A 15,286-nucleotide genomic window follows, 5' to 3' on the forward strand; every position below is an offset into this window, starting at 1 on the left:
TACTCACGTTAGTCCAAATGCAAGGTACAAAAATAGTTATCTTACATCATCAATTCTTTGCTTCGGAAACAACTTCCTGAGAAGACCAATGTAGCTACCTGTCCTTGTCTCCTCTAATAAGCACTGTACCTGTCTGAAGTGAGGGGTTCACTGAGTTAAATAGACAGAAACAGTATGCAAAGTTAAGAATTTATCTAACAGCTTGAGCATAAAAACACACAATACACGCAATTTTATCAGGCGATGCTGGGGCAAAAAGCCCACCCAGCACATTATTGATCATACTAACTTTATTTCAAGCACAAGAATCAAAATGCAACTGTAGTACAATGCAATGCTGTGTGACGTGACCACTTACCACGCTGCCGAAATAGCGACCCACGAAGACGTGGTTGAGAGAGGGCAACTCCAGGTAGGTGGCCCCCAGGTCCCGGGACAGCTGCAGACCTTCACTGTGAGGCACACAGCTGCTCCAGTCAGATGCACAGAGCGGGCACGTACAGGGAGGGCCTTCATCTGAACACATAGTTTAAATTTAAGATGAAATCATTCAAACTGTGTAAATAACTGAATGTAATAATTTGTTTATAAGGGTGTAGGACAGAGTTCCACAGAACAAGCTGCACTGGGCCATGACGTGCAGTCCATAGAAAGGGTTATCCCTAATGTTAATGATCGGAGACATGGATCAAAACATCTTCTGCACTTCTGACAGCAGTTGAACATAGCTGTGCTTGTGATGTGTACAGTTTAGAGTGAATCTACTCCCAGACTGGACCAATCTCAGCATAGCTAACAATGTTGACATTGCAAAAACTCAATACAAAACATGCCCTTTTGTAAATACGTTTCTCTGCCTTTCAAAACTTCCTTAAAGACCACATAAACACACACAAAAACAACATTTCACAAAACAAATTAAAATAGAAAACATATCTCTGCTGCCACTACTCCTTTCAGAAGTGAACAGCCCAGTAAGGATTTTGAAATAGAGATGGGTTGTAATTTGTGAAAGATAGTTGTTTTCTGTTTTGTTGTGTTTCGCCATGTTGGTCTCTGAAATGTCATTAGATCTTCTTTAATATAATACTGATGTGTTTTGCACTTCCAGGCCACTGTTTTTCACAAGTCCAAAGACAAAAAACTAAACAAACCACACTGTGGCATGTGTGTATAACCAAAGACAAAATCAGACAGAAAATTTGGAGGGATTAGCTTGAAGGAGAAAAAAACACTGCACAAAGGAGGAGAGCGCCAGAGAGAGAGAGAGAGAGAATGAGCAGGACATACAGCTAAGTGCCGAGGCATTTGATAAATCATCTTGCTAATAACCTACAGGCATGACATAGAGATGGAGCTAGACAGAGTGTGTGAGTGTGTGTGTGTGAGAGAGAGAGAGAAAAAAAGAGAGAGAGAGAGACCCAATGTCTGACAGGCGGTGACTTGGCATATCAGTGTATGTTTGTGTGCGTGGCCCTTGGATGAATCTGCCTGGTTGTTGCTCCTGCCGCTCAAGCGCTGGTTTAATGGCTGCGCTAATGTCACGCTAACAGCAGCCGCTTCTCCTGCCACAGCTGTGCTTCAGGTGGTCCTAAAAGGTCGAGCAGCAGGAAGTGCTTCACAGCTCCAGCCGTCATTCCTGCAGTCCGTAGGGGATGGCATTAAAATACCCCACAACCAGACCACAAAAGGAAAAACAAAAAGCTCTGCGTCTACAGTTCCCGCTTCCTCTCCCTCCTCTTCGCTCTGCAAAGGACCTTTGACTCACTGTGATCATTCTGCAGCGGTTGACCAGGGATCTCCAAAGTTGTCGGGCAAGACCAAAGCTAAACAATACAACCTGGTGCATTTGATGAGCTTGGTTTTAACAGAATGTGGATGTTGAAAGGGTCAGGTGTGTGTGGTGTTGTGTGTGGTGTGTGTGTGTGTGTGTGTGTTGTGGTGTGGTGTGCGGCTTCAAACACAGACTCACTGACAGTGCCAGTATACATACATGTGCTAAGGCTACACCCGAGTGGCCTAGTCCTACTTAAGGGACAAACTACTTGTGTGGTGCACTTCCAAGCCGTGACAGTGTATGGTCAAGTGCTGTGCGAGCTCTTGTCTGCTTGCAAGGCGTATAATGGCGGAAAAAATGTCAACTTAACGTCTTGGTTTGGTGTGTTTCCTGCAGGGAAGCATGTGAGTTGACAGCCTGAAGGCAGCCAAGAGGAGATTTAATCATGAACATCCTCCTCATTGCTGAGAGGACACAGTAGAGGACACAGTAGAGGACACAAAGGCTCAGACAGTGATCTCACTGGCCCATGAGCAGAACATGATATTGTCCGGAAATCAAACTCAACAACTCAGGCAACCGTAACTTAACCCTAAAATACCAGGATATCAAGTACAATGGCTGAGAGATGAGACATTTTGTATTTGCTGCCTCTTAAACTCCACTGTTCATCTACAACAATGACAAACTGCTAGTAGAGCCATCAGTTGTCAAGGCGCTGTTGGCAAAACTAAACTCAGTCTTGGCTCTGACAAAAACACACAACAAAAGCGTCCTCACCGTTCAGCCGTGCTCCAACAGCGACTAGGATGACAGGCACACCCCAGTGCCTCAGGAGCGGGCGGAGTCTCGGGGCGTAGCCGTTCCTGACCTGCTGGAAGGCCAGCTTGTCAGTGACTGAATATTTAATGACCAGGATGTCCGCCTGCTCAAGAACCTTCCGTACGCTGGCCCAGTCGCTGTCCAACAAGTCCTGGAAAGACAAGAAAAGGACAACAAATATAAATAGTAGGAGGTCAGAGGAGGACAGACGTGAGGAACACCGTATACGGAATTGTGTACATACCCAACCTGCACCACAAACATCACCTTAGATAACCCTCGGAGTCTCCCTAAATATAATTACCTCAGCGTGGCTCTTGGGACTTTACCCCCAAGGACTTGTGTGAGGCTATAGCTGCTTGCTCTAAACCAACTCAACTCATTAGGCAGGGGGCGAAAAAAACACTTCAGAAAGCTTTGAGCAATTTGAATAAAAAAGGACAAAGAGACAAAGAATTAGACTGACAGACTTCCACCAGCACCACCCCTAACACGGTTAGACAGCCCTATAATTGAATGCATATAGTGCTGCTACAAAATCATAACAGTGCTTTCATTTCAAATTCATATGCTATGAAGAACAAACGTTTTTTTGTGCAGTGCATGTTAAAATAGCGTTCTCCTAAGAATAGGGACCTTTTTTACAAAGCCTGCAATCAGCGCTGGAAGGCAAGTGGCCTTGGATTTTGAAATGTTGTATGCCTTCTGAGAAACAGGAGCAGAGTGAAAAGTAAACAGCATATCAGTGCACACTCTTTCACAGTGACAATGCTGTGGCAAAATTACACCACTTTTTCATGGCTTGTTTTGCCATCTTGGCCTGCCCTAACCTTCACCTGTAAATCAACTCTGATTTGGTATCACACAAGCAAGAAGGTGTGAGGGGAAAAGAGCCAAAGCAACACCTAAAAAAAAAAAAAAAGCCCCTTAAGGCTCCATTTTAATGTGAAAATTGGGGGATGCACACATGCAAGTCTCAGTTTTCCTTCATTCTGCTGTGCACACAAATGTCTCTTACCCAGCTGGGACAATCCCGAACCACTACAGTGACATCCCCAAACACGCGTGAGGTGTACTCCATGAAGGCCGGGTTGTGCAGGCTGCTCTCCAGGTCGCAGGGTCCCACCAGCGCCCCGTGACCCAAGTAGCTCCACAGCAGGCCTCCCTGCAGCTGCCCCTGGCCCATGATCTCCTCCCCGGGCCCGACTCCTCCAGGGCACTCGCTGCCCAGAGCCACAATGTGGATGGACCTGTAAGCCAGACAACTCTTTGGTTGGAAAGTGACTTGGATGAAGCGGCATGTAAGCAGATGATGATAATGATGATCCGGTGATGGCACCTGTCTTTGCCTTGGTCCTTATTATTCATGTCTATCACGGAGACAGTGCATCACCGTTATGTCACTGGGAAGAAGGAGCTTGCCAAAGGCCCTAATTAGCTACACCTGAGAGGGTATTATGGTTCAATAAATCTGGCACTTAAGCTACATGTCGGCGCTGTATTTATATTTATCAAGCAGTGATATATTGACAAACACATAAAGCACGTATACCATACCAGGAACCCCTTTCTCCTCACATCCCTTAATGAGTTGCAGCTTCAGAGCAACTTACATTGTGGTCGCCGCGGTTTTGTTCCGCTGCTCTACGCTATGTAGCCCGTTTCCCTCGCGGTGCGTTTCCACGCCAGTCTGCAGTCGGCTTTTCCGCAATGAGCCGCGGCTCCGCTCCGTCGTTAATCCCTCTCATCGGTGGCTGGACCCCCGGGAGCCCGGCTGCTGGGGAGTTTCGCAGTCACTTGCATTTCCCCCCCGTCTCGTTATTCATTCATAAAAGCGGAGCCCGATACCGTCCCGAACCGACCGCAGAGGCGCACCGGACAGCCCAGCCGGCGGAGCAGCAGAGTGTGTAAACAGCAGCGCCCATGGGCAGCCAATGCGCTAACAGACAAACAAGTTGTCAGTCAGTCGGTAGGAAACACAATTAGCGACGGGGAGAGAGGGGGAGCAGCCTCGCGCCTCGGTGTCCAGACCGTATGAAATGACGTCGGCGCATAAAACAAAGTGGCAAAGAACAACTGGAGAGAGAGAGAGAGAGGGAGGGAGGGAGAGAGAGGGAGGGAGAGAGAGAGGTCGCGCCTGACTCAGCAACACGCACGCGGACTCACGCATGCAGAAGCAGCGCGTGCCAACACGCACACACACACACACACACACACACAGAGGCACCCTCAGTAGGACCATGCTGTCGACGGGCAGGCCATGACAGTGTTGTTTCATCCACTCGCGCACAGTTTTACGCCGTGTTGTCTTTTGAAAAGCTGACAGTCTCTCCTCTGAATAACTGAACAACAACAGCTTTATCCTCTGCTGGGTCCCATACAAAGCACGTGTGTGTTAATAACTTCCCTCCTCTCGTCCCTGACTCACAAAGACAGACAGTGAACTCCACCACATGAAGAGACACACACGGAATTGCCTGGAGCTATGAGCGTGGAGTGCAATGTTGATAATAATAATGACATTAACCGTAATGGACAGGAGACCATTTGCTGATGTAGCATGAACATATACAATACTGTAAGTGTGGAGTGTGTACTAAAAGTGGCTTGGGTGTGGGAGTCAGTGGTAGATAAAAGGCGATAATATCTGGTGGTCCCTCTTGGACAAACTCAAGAGCTTCCAGAGCTTTAATGAGAGGAAGAATAGCTCAAGCCTTAACTGTTTAATCCGAGCCTCTTGTGTCATTCACAACCATGCTGCATAATGCATGACATAAAACCAACACAGAGTATTTAGGCCTTGGCTCTGAGTGCCCTGTAACACTGTAATTCCATGCTGTTCACATGCTGTGCAATATTGTCCCTTTGAAATAAGATGCACCAGGCCCGCAAAGCAGTTTTCCCAGACAGTCTGCTCTTTATCTCGACAAACAGCCCTCCACTTGACCTACTATAAATGGCCACCAGCACATAATAGTCCCTGCCTTATATATATTCTCAATTTCACTGCATAATCATATTTTAATATTTAATGTGTGGTAACTTTGCACAAGTGCTCGGCCCCCTTGTTCCATGTAACCCATGGCACTGTGCATTTCGTGATTGTATCCGAAGCGTCACATAGGCCAAGGCTTTAGACTGTGTTGTGAGTTTGCTGTAGGCCATTTTCAGAGACCCAACATCATTCATGCACACAGGAACATCGTACCCCAAAGCTTTTGTGTTATCAACCCATGGCATTTGCAGTTCTAGGGCCATGTCACTGTTAGCCTGCACTATGGGTAACAGAGTAATAATCTGAATGTGACAGGCTGTCTTGACTCTTTACATCAAATAGTTAAATAATAGAACCAAATTTTTTAAGCATGCTAAATGTAGGAGGGCTGTGCAATGAACGTTTTTGCACAGCGTGTGATAAGACACATGAACGTCCTTTTTTTTTCATAAAAGCCTTATATAAACTTCACCTTTGTATTTTTTAATAATTACAAATTTATGACGGACTCATGCTAGACTTTGGATTTATAACAGGAGGCCTGTGTTACAAACTGGAGGTGTGGAGATTGGCAGGAAGATGCATTATGGGAATAGTAGGAGGAAGATGGAGTCTGTCAGTGCCACATCAAAGTCACTACACAGCAAAATGTAACAGTCAGGTTTAGAGATACGTCATTAATATTAAAGGAATAGTTTGAGGATTTGGGGAAATACACATATTCGCTTCCTTGCCCAGAGTAAGATGAGAGGATCAAATGTTTAAAACTAAACCCTGAGTTTCTACACAGAATATGTACCAGGGGCCCCATGAGGGGCAGCCAGCCACCTGTACCTGTCTGAAGCTGCTGTCAACACACCTTTAACAACCACAGGGACTGTGGGTCCGTGTCCTTTGGAAGTTTTGTTTTTTTTCTTTCACAGTCGCTGGATGAATTTTTTTGTGGAGTCCCAACACGAATCCTAAATGCTTGAATCTGTGCAGTTTGTGCCGTAATATTAATGCTTTCTGATGTTATCTGACTGGATATTACAAAAAAGTGGCCAATTTTGTCGTATGATATTTTACATTAACGATCGTCCACTTCACAACATTATCGATCAGCATAAACCCTTTTATCTTATCGATTCATTCACTGTATGCATAATGCATGAACAATATTGAAATGCAGAGAAATACACCAGTGTGGGCATGCATTTAACTTCCTGGTGCCACTGCCCAGATTAAGGACAGGCAATCAGAAAATTCATCCATAAAAAAAGTTTATTCAGTGAACTAAATGATGCATGTGTATGGCAATATGTGACCTGGCGTGTAAACAATCTGTAAGGCCCAAAAAATGCAATTTAAAATTCTAAACACTCCTAAACTCATTAAAAACACTACCCATTTTAAGGCCATGCAAATTCAAGTAATTACTGCATATCTGACATCCTCTCCATACAGTCATCATGCAGTTCTTTAGTTCTTAACATTTTTGGTATCAAGGAACCCCCAAACTGAGTTTCAGTGATCCACAACTGATAAGATTTATTTATTCCATAACTGTCTATACTGTAGATTGACAATCAATAATGTGAAACCTATTAACATAATTGTTATTCTTATATATTCTCTTAATGGACAAACGTTTAGCTATTGAAATAGTAATGAAATGAAAATATCCCCCCCCCTCAAGGGCCCCTAGCAGTCCCCGGACCCCAGGTTGAGAACCATTGCTTCAGAGGAGATTAGGGGAGACAAGAACAGACTATAGAGATCTTCATCCATCTGTGTTACTATCAAGATGTTTTGTTGTCAGCTGCCTCAGCTTTGGCCCTCTCCACCTTGCCTTTCTCTCCCTGGTAGTAGTCTGACTCAATCCAGCACATCTCTGTAGAGAGCTTGACATAGACATCCCCGTTCGTTTCTGTAACCGCGTGGGTCCGCTGCTTCACTCCCTTAGAGTACCATCTGGGCACAGGCGGCTTTTCCCTGGGGTCGGTGCCCTTGTATATGCCCTCCCCTTTGGCAAGAGAGATCTTGTACTTGTGCTTCGGACAAATTATGCACAGCTTGCTGTCAATTTCCTGTGAGTGTGTTGAAAGAGAGCAGGTAAACAACCTCATGTGTGATAAGACGAGGTCACTTAGGCCCCTCAACATTAGCATAACATTATATTAATGTGATTCAGGTTTGAGATCTTAATTACAGCCTTGGTCCATGCCTCAGCCCAGCAGTTGCTGTTAAGGATTTTAATGCAGATGGAATAGCCTTTGAAAGCAAGGATGTGATAAAAAAAAACACATCAGCACAGCCCAGTACTTTAACTTCAATGGCATTTTGGCTTCTTTCCCCTGGGTCAGACAAAAAAACAACCTTTAATCTCTTAAATCAAATGTAAACCTCACCTCAATGTCTCCATTCTGCAGTTCTCCCCCAGCATCTGTTGAGAGGGTTAGAGCATCAGTGTATTGCAGAATAAGCAAGGGGTTTACAGCACACTAACCTTTTGCTGACTGGACACACTTTAGAGGTAATATGTGCTAAAATGTCCTATGGATAACAAAGAAAGGCAGCTCAGTGTTAAATGTCCCATGACAGGATTTGTATCAGCAGCAACTTATTTTTGAATTGTTTCAGTGAAAGTAAGCGTTTATCAACAACACTGTTGATCCAGATGAGAATGCATATTGTTGGATAAGGTCACACACACACACTTTCCCTCTCTCATAACTATAATAGCTGTTTTGAATTTAGCACCAAAAGAACTGTACTCACGATAACAGTAAGAGTCCATAGCATAGAAGACTCCCTGGTGGTGGATGATCAGTATATCTCGACCCTCTAGTGTTCTGAAAGAGCGCTTCGCTTCAATCAGTTCCTCCTTCTTCCCCACAAAATGAGGCCCTCCTGTGAGCTGCTGCTTCTCTTCCATGGCTGCGTGAAATGCTTTTTGGAAGGCAAGTATCACATTTTAGTATTTATCACAAAAAAATGTGTAATTTTTCTTAATGAAATCACAAGATTGGTTGTAACTATTTTACAATCAATGCCATCCGTGCAGCGCTTTAACTATTCTGTATTTCCAGAGGAGAGCTTCAACTTGAATCTTAAGTACACATGAGAAGTGTGGCTTTTGGATTTGTCACTGGGATTACTGTGTTGGCATCTCCCATCACAGTTGTCAGCTTAAATTAAGTCCACAACCTCCAGAACATTCAGCTTGAAAAATCCAAGCAAAGACTATCTTTTGGCACCGATCAGCTCTGCTACAAACATATTCACACCTGGGAAATTAATCCCGAAAATCTGTCTCATCAACACTAGTTTAACCATTAAGTAAACATATGAATTGTACTAAACCCCAAAAGAAGTCAGAGATTAAGGGGAGCCCAATCCCTTAGCAGATCAGGAGCGGAATCCAATTTTTATCAACAATTAAGGGTTTTTTGTGTTTGTTGTGTGTCCCCTAAAGCCCAATTATTACATTATGTAAGACTTACAAGAGGTGACACAAGTGGGTCAAATACAGTGGTTGTCACTGTACAAAAGCACTGGTCATCTGAAACATCAGTCCTCTGTCCATGTGTAATCTCTGTGACAGTCAGTGTATACTGCAAATATCTGGATTCAGGGAGACCTGACCCCAAGTAAGATTCATGGACAGCAGAGTGGAATAATGAGCTCTTCAGTGCAGCCTGAGTAAGCACAGTAGTAGTAGCAGCAAAAGTCACATGTCCCGAGGCCTCTTGCTATGCTACAGAAAAGCATAATAATTGTTTATCTCAGAAAAACAATACATTTACTTTAAGTGAGACCTAGAGAAACTGTCAGCTACATTTGTACAATTTATTCAAAGTTACATTATGTTTATGAATTCTGTCTGTCTGTCTGTTTGCCTGTCTGCCTGTCTGTCTGCCCCTCTCCCTGTATATTTTTTACTTAAAAATAACAAAACATGTATTTTAGGTGAGGTTTTTGTCTTTACCTTGAAACTCAGCAGTGGTGCCTCCACGGTCAAGATGAACAACTGTACTGCTGACAGCTCGGCTTGTGTAGGAAGGACGTCCCATCTCTATTATCTTCAGAAACAAGCTGTCTTCAGTTGGCCCTATCTACTCTGGGTACATTTCTTATCTGTCTTCCACAGGTACAACAGCTATTTGATGTTTATCATATCTGTCACTGAGAGAGATTTCTAACATGGCAAATGTATGTATTTAAATGTAATTATTAAAAAAAGATCTATTATTATTTATTAGTGCATTTTAGTCCTATCAGTTTACCTTTTTCGTGTGCCTGTTATTATTATTTTATCACCATCGTTATCTGCTGCTGTAACAGTAGTAGAGGATAGTAAATTACATTATTGAGTACTTATTTCCATTTTCTGATCCTTGGAAAATATTGTACTATTTATAATCAATATTAATAATATTTTAACGTTTACACATTTATTAATAGTGCAGCCATAGTTACCCTTTACATACAAATCATTATAGATTAACATTTCCAACAGTATATGAAATCGTAATTCTAACAGTAATAAATAATATTAACAATAAGTATGCTCATATAAAATAAGACTTTCTTAGATAATATAGTTTAGAATATATACATCATATATCAGTACAATCTAAGAATATATCTGAATATAGCCATTCTGCATAATCAGTACTTTTACCTTTAATTGTTTAATTTGATTTAACTAAAGTAAGGCGTTTGAATACCTCTTTCACCGCCGGTTTTACAAACACTGTCAAAGCAGTTTTACAAAGCGGAACTGTTTGTGTCCGTCTCCAAAGAGGACCGGACTCATTTCTTAGTGCACCGCTGAGCTCCTCCGCACTCTCGGTCGGTGAGAAACTAACTGCGCCCAAACAAACATAGACCGTGAGTTTTAATGTTTTAAGTAAAGTTAAGTAAATGCTCGTCAGGCCACAGTGAGAACAGAAACTACAACACACCGAGTGCAGCCACAGAGCTTAGCTAGAGGTAAACCAGCTAACACGGTAGAAATACTACCAGCTTTCTTTTGCTCTGGTGAATAACAACCCCACTGCTGCAGCACCAGTGTGCTAACGTTACATTCGTCTGTAAACCTGTGAGATCCGTCAGTGTGCTAATCCTTTCCTGGCTCCAGTCTAAAGCGAGTCTGCTGATCTTTGTTGTAACTGCTGCACTCGCCAGCAAAAGCTAAAATTAGGCCAATATGTTTGAACGGGAAAGTGTTGACCCTGATAGGATAAGGAGAGCTGGGGGTGTTGTACAATGACTGCCACCATATTAGTGGATACTTTATGGGAAAAGAAGGTTTCTTTCAAATTTACAAAGAATTATTTTAACCATAAATGTTTTGCATTGCTGAGCAGTTTGTACGTGTTAGTCAGCAGAACTAATCAGACATAAGGTAGGTCTATGTACAAATGCACCTTTACTGATCATTTGCTGTCATATATGTCCCACCTGCACATAGACCTCACCTGTCAAATACACTTTTAACTTTGTACATCTACCCATCATGGAGAAACATAACTGGGAAAAGGTAATAACATAAAGAACAGTGTTCACTATACTTTAGTGCTTTTTCATGTAATATTATTTTGTGCTCCAGGGTAATGTAAAAGAGTTGAAAGGGTGACACTATGCAGTCTGGAGAATGGTGGTTCTTCATTTCTATTGTTACAGACTCTAATGTACTGCACACTGCAGCTTTATGTTCTGTTTTCTGAGATTCCTGAAACACTATGTAATGCAAAATGTGTTTATGTGTGAAGTTGTTGAACAGGGAGATGGCGCTGCGTGCTTGTGGCTTCATAGTGTTTCGGCGTCTAGCCAGTCGCATCCCTCCACCAGACAACATCGAATACCTCCTCTTGCAGACCTCTTATGGGGAACACCATTGGACCCCACCCAAAGGTGTTTACAAGTTCAGAAACAGTACTTTTATCATGTAGTTGATGATAGACACCAAGCTTCTATAGCTTTAAATGTTCTATGTGCCACTTAACGTCTAACCTGTTCACCATCAGGTCATGTGGACCCAGGTGAGGATGACCTAACCACAGCTCTGAGGGAGACCAAGGAGGAGGCGGGGCTGGGGGCGGAGCACCTTCGTGTGGTTGATGGCTTTTTGCAGGAGCTGCGCTACGAGGTGCGAGGCAGACCCAAAGAGGTGTTGTACTGGCTGGCCGAGCTGAGGGACCCAGGGACTCCAGTGACTTTGTCTGACGAGCACCAGGACTACCGCTGGGCCCGGCTGGAGGAAGCCTGCACGCTGGCTCAGTACAAAGACCTGCAGGACACACTGAGAGCGGCGCACAAACACTTGGAGGCTCAGCAGGACAAACAGTGATGGACCAGAACGTTAGACTGTGCCAACAGGAGGATTGAAGAAGGGAAATAACTGTCAGCTGGCACATGGGACCCTCAGACCTTAGTTTGGTAGAGCACCCAGTGTGACAGTATGTCTGCAGTTTATGTGATTGATGATTCTGTCTCTGTTTTAAATACTTTGTCTCTATTGTGGTGTATACTGTAAGGCTGAGTCGATTCCCTTCTGTAAAAACAAAGGTGAGTAGGGAGGAAATGAATCAAAGTTTGAAAACTGTATCACAGAGTCACTGCACAAAAACCTGATTGCCTATGTCAAATGTAATGAGATTAAATACATACATGTTTTAAATGTAAATAAACTAAAACAGTAAACTTAGTGAAAGAGACAGAAATCAAGGCGTCAGACACCATCGTATCACTAGAGTCCCACTGGAACTCACTGGAACAGCGCAAACCTGAAGATGGGATCTGTTATAATACTGTTTTTATCTGTTGTAGGAATCAGATTTATTTCAAATAAATATCAGGTGTTATGTACCTGGATATTTCTAAAATCTTATGTTAAAATATAAAATATATACAAGGGGAGCCGTGGTGAATAGACAGTATGCAGTACTAGGGTAATAATGACTCAAGCAAAGAAAATAAATTGTAAGCAGTAGATGCTGCCACAGGGTGGGGACAAAAACAAGACATTTTTACAACACAGGTGTACATGGGCTGCTACAGACTAGAAAATACTGCAGGCTGTAGAAGTAACAGCTTTCTGCATCCAAATAAAAGTGTGATAAACCTATTGCTTCCAGAAATTAAAAGCCAGTAATGGAGATCATTTTATTATCTTACAAACGATGGTCATAAATTTTAAGAGGGACTATTATTATGCAATGACTCAGGCTGAAAGTAGCCTTCACATCATCATAAACAATAAACATCAGGTTGACAATATATTTCAGGGATAATATACTGAACCATATATTATATAGCCCTTAGTATACTAATAAAATCATTTACAAAGAGGCAGAGCTTTTGTGGTGTCTGTCCCTGACGGTGGGGATCAGTGGCTTTATGTACAGTCAACATGGACAGTGTTAGTCATTTGGGCAAAACCATAACATTCAATTATTTTCTTAATCCAGTCAACTGCTCCTCATATTGTTCAACAATCTAACACGGCTGCTTGATGAAGCAAATGGTGAAATTCAAGTGGGACTTGAAACTTGACCCTGGTCGCAGCTACTGCCAGACTGTACTATACACAGGACCATGCTCTACTCTACGCCATGCTGCAGGATTACATTAATAGCTTCCGCTGAAGGGATGAAAATAAGGGTAATTAACGAAACAAATTTGTTCTTTCAACTCGTGAAGCACAGAGGAAGCGCTCACTTCAATTAACTGCTATTTTTCTTCTGGGTATTTTAACAGGAAATACAGAAACAGCAGTGAACACGGGAAAAGTAAGTGGAGGTCAGTGAAAGTGTGCCTTTCTTGAGATATACACAGTGTGCTATAAAGTATACATAGAGCAAAAGCTAAAATATCACTTTGAGACCCATCAGGGCATCATTGAACCAGTAATTAATTTCATGCCTGGTAGAGCATAAAAGCTCCTCTTGCAATGATAAAAGATAACTAATTGTTTGGAATTAAAATTCATCATGATAAAACATTTAAGGTAGGCAATATCTTAAAGTCATCTCTATGCATAATGAACTTTAAGTAGGATGCAGTTATGGACCATAATGTTGCAGACATTTGGCCACCAAGGTGCCTTAAAGGTTCGGTTAACCAAAGTTATGAATAAGGAACCCTTGTAGTGTTCAACAGTGCAGGTAGTTTGGTTCAGTTTGTCCAGAATCTGAGGTATTTATTGTTGAGATTTCTGCTTCCACCTCAGTACAATGGAGGTGAATGTTTGTGGTGCTCAAATGTCACACTGTCAACAGGTTTCATAGGTACTATTGCTTCGATAGAAAGTAGCTCAAACTCAAACACATGTTGTGGTAGAATTTTTTAAAATGCCTTTTTTCCCCACTCCTGTGTGCATGACAAACAAACTTCCATTCAGTGTTGGCAGAAATCTCAGAGACAGATATCTCAACATCTGGACAAAGATATGCACAATTACATACCACTGGGTATATGTTTTTATGTAATTTGGGTGAGCCAACACTAATAAATCCAATACAACACACTAGTAGTCCATGTAGCGTGCAGTAGTGACTAGTGGTCAGTGGCAAAATAAGGTGAAAACCTTCCAGCAGGCTTCAATGAGATACTGTTTTATTTTGAATGGTTTTCCAACTTAACCACAATAACTGTATGCTCCCGATTGCATATAACCCCTAATTTTACTCTAAGAACCAACTCGCTGTGTTTTCCATGACATGTGGGCTTAGCAACAGATATCAAAGCTATACTGCAAACAAACCCAACGATGTATTTTTGTTTTTACAATAGAAACTTTATGAGTGACATCTGCATCCTCACAAACACAAAATGATGAGGGGGAAAATTACATTTAAATCAAAGAATAAAACCAACAAGGACAGCATTAACAGCTATAGGTGTGGACACATTGTGGTGGCATTGTGGACACGCAGGGCAGTCCATTAGGTGTGCCCTCACTTCAAAAAATACACACTTGTGCACACACACATGCACACACACATAGATTAAATGAACTAAATGATTTCATTCAGTCTTTTGTATGTAATAGTGTGCATGAAATAACATCTCAACATCTCTGGACCTTTTTAGTGAGTCATTTCTTAGGTTGAGTTTGGGAATTATCGTCATCACTCAGAGATAATAACTGTTGGTTGCTCTCTTCCCTCAAAAGGCCTCCTTAGCTTTTCTCTACCTGCACTCATAAAAACAAGGCATACATTTCAATAAAAAAAAGGAGGATTTTAAGATTGAAGACCTCTAAACTGATTGCTGAATTGCTAACATAAGGGCTACACTATGCCTAGACTTTATTCTAACAAAAACAATAATGCTGATTCCAATTTCTACATTTTTGATGGGAAGTAAAATGTGGCTTTAAAGAAAGTGCTCAACAATTTGGGAAATACACTTTTTTGCCTTCTTGACGAAAGTTACATGAGAAGATTAATACTGCTTTCATGTGTGTTTGTTAAATATGAGGCTAATGCCAGCAGCGAGTTAGCTTAGCTTAGCACAAAGACTGAAAACAAAGACAAACAACGTGTCTGGCTCTGTCCAAAAGTAGACCTCAAGTCACTGCTCACCTTTCCTTTTTACAATGACTTTTGAATGGATTGTAATGTGTTCATTTGTGAGTTTTAAAGGTGCTGGAAGGCAGATTTTGTCACCTTTGGACGGAGCCATGCTAGCTGCTAAACTAA

The 15,286-nt window shown here is 42.3% G+C and overlaps 3 protein-coding genes across 7 annotated transcripts in view; 1 reads left to right on the forward strand and 2 right to left on the reverse strand.

The window, feature by feature from the left end:
• rhobtb3 (Rho related BTB domain containing 3) overlaps positions 1-4,750 on the reverse strand; it is a 23,623-nt gene extending 18,873 nt beyond the window's left edge. For 2 of the 3 annotated variants that reach the window (XM_035661568.1, XM_035661566.1), the window contains exons 1-4: positions 4,213-4,749; positions 3,618-3,849; positions 2,558-2,750; positions 357-516 (exon numbers count right to left, since the gene is read on the reverse strand). In XM_035661568.1, coding sequence (XP_035517461.1) covers positions 357-516; positions 2,558-2,750; positions 3,618-3,849; positions 4,213-4,214 — 587 coding nt within the window. In that variant the 5' untranslated portion in view covers positions 4,215-4,749. Of the gene's footprint in view, positions 1-356; positions 517-2,557; positions 2,751-3,617; positions 3,850-4,212 lie in introns of all 3 variants that reach the window. The other variant, XM_035661567.1, reaches the window with a different exon arrangement.
• A 2,089-nt stretch (positions 4,751-6,839) lies between these two features.
• Positions 6,840-10,408, reverse strand: rfesd (Rieske (Fe-S) domain containing). 2 transcript variants are annotated; one of them, XM_035661574.1, is made up of 4 exons: positions 9,565-10,408; positions 8,355-8,525; positions 7,985-8,019; positions 6,840-7,663 (listed from the first exon to the last, which is right to left on the reverse strand). In XM_035661574.1, the coding sequence occupies exons 1-4, from the start codon at positions 9,647-9,649 to the stop codon at positions 7,376-7,378; spliced, it is 579 nt and encodes a 192-aa protein (XP_035517467.1). In that variant the 5' UTR covers positions 9,650-10,408; the 3' UTR covers positions 6,840-7,375. The 2 variants fall into 2 exon arrangements, with proteins under 2 accessions (XP_035517467.1, XP_035517468.1); XM_035661575.1 differs by lacking the exon at positions 9,565-10,408 and adding an exon at positions 9,080-9,491.
• Positions 10,376-12,288, forward strand: nudt2 (nudix (nucleoside diphosphate linked moiety X)-type motif 2). 2 transcript variants are annotated; one of them, XM_035661577.1, is made up of 3 exons: positions 10,376-10,469; positions 11,354-11,495; positions 11,609-12,288. In XM_035661577.1, exons 2-3 carry the CDS (start codon positions 11,369-11,371, stop codon positions 11,929-11,931), a joined length of 450 nt encoding a protein of 149 aa, XP_035517470.1. In that variant the 5' UTR covers positions 10,376-10,469; positions 11,354-11,368; the 3' UTR covers positions 11,932-12,288. The 2 variants fall into 2 exon arrangements, with proteins under 2 accessions (XP_035517470.1, XP_035517469.1); XM_035661576.1 differs by having other exon boundaries at positions 10,419-10,571.
• The last annotated feature ends 2,998 nt before the right edge of the window (positions 12,289-15,286 follow it).

The sequence above is a fragment of the Morone saxatilis genome, unplaced genomic scaffold, assembly GCF_004916995.1.
Source record: "Morone saxatilis isolate NCDOM2014 unplaced genomic scaffold, NCSU_SB_2.0 Contig18, whole genome shotgun sequence".
NCBI lineage: Eukaryota > Metazoa > Chordata > Actinopteri > Moronidae > Morone > Morone saxatilis.

Excerpts from the sequence above, each read along its gene's own strand:
- rfesd (XM_035661574.1), bottom strand. The coding sequence starts at position 9,649 with ATGGGACGTCCTTCCTACACAAGCCGAGCTGTCAGCAGTACAGTTGTT. Across the intron at positions 8,526-9,564 it reads CACCACTGCTGAGTTTCAAG|CATTTCACGCAGCCATGGAA; the intron begins GTAAAGACAAAA and ends CCTTCCAAAAAG. Across the intron at positions 7,664-7,984 it reads TGCAGAATGGAGACATTGAG|GAAATTGACAGCAAGCTGTG; the intron begins GTGAGGTTTACA and ends ACACACTCACAG.
- nudt2 (XM_035661577.1), top strand. The coding sequence starts at position 11,369 with ATGGCGCTGCGTGCTTGTGGCTTCATAGTGTTTCGGCGTCTAGCCAGT. Across the intron at positions 11,496-11,608 it reads CCATTGGACCCCACCCAAAG|GTCATGTGGACCCAGGTGAG; the intron begins GTGTTTACAAGT and ends GTTCACCATCAG.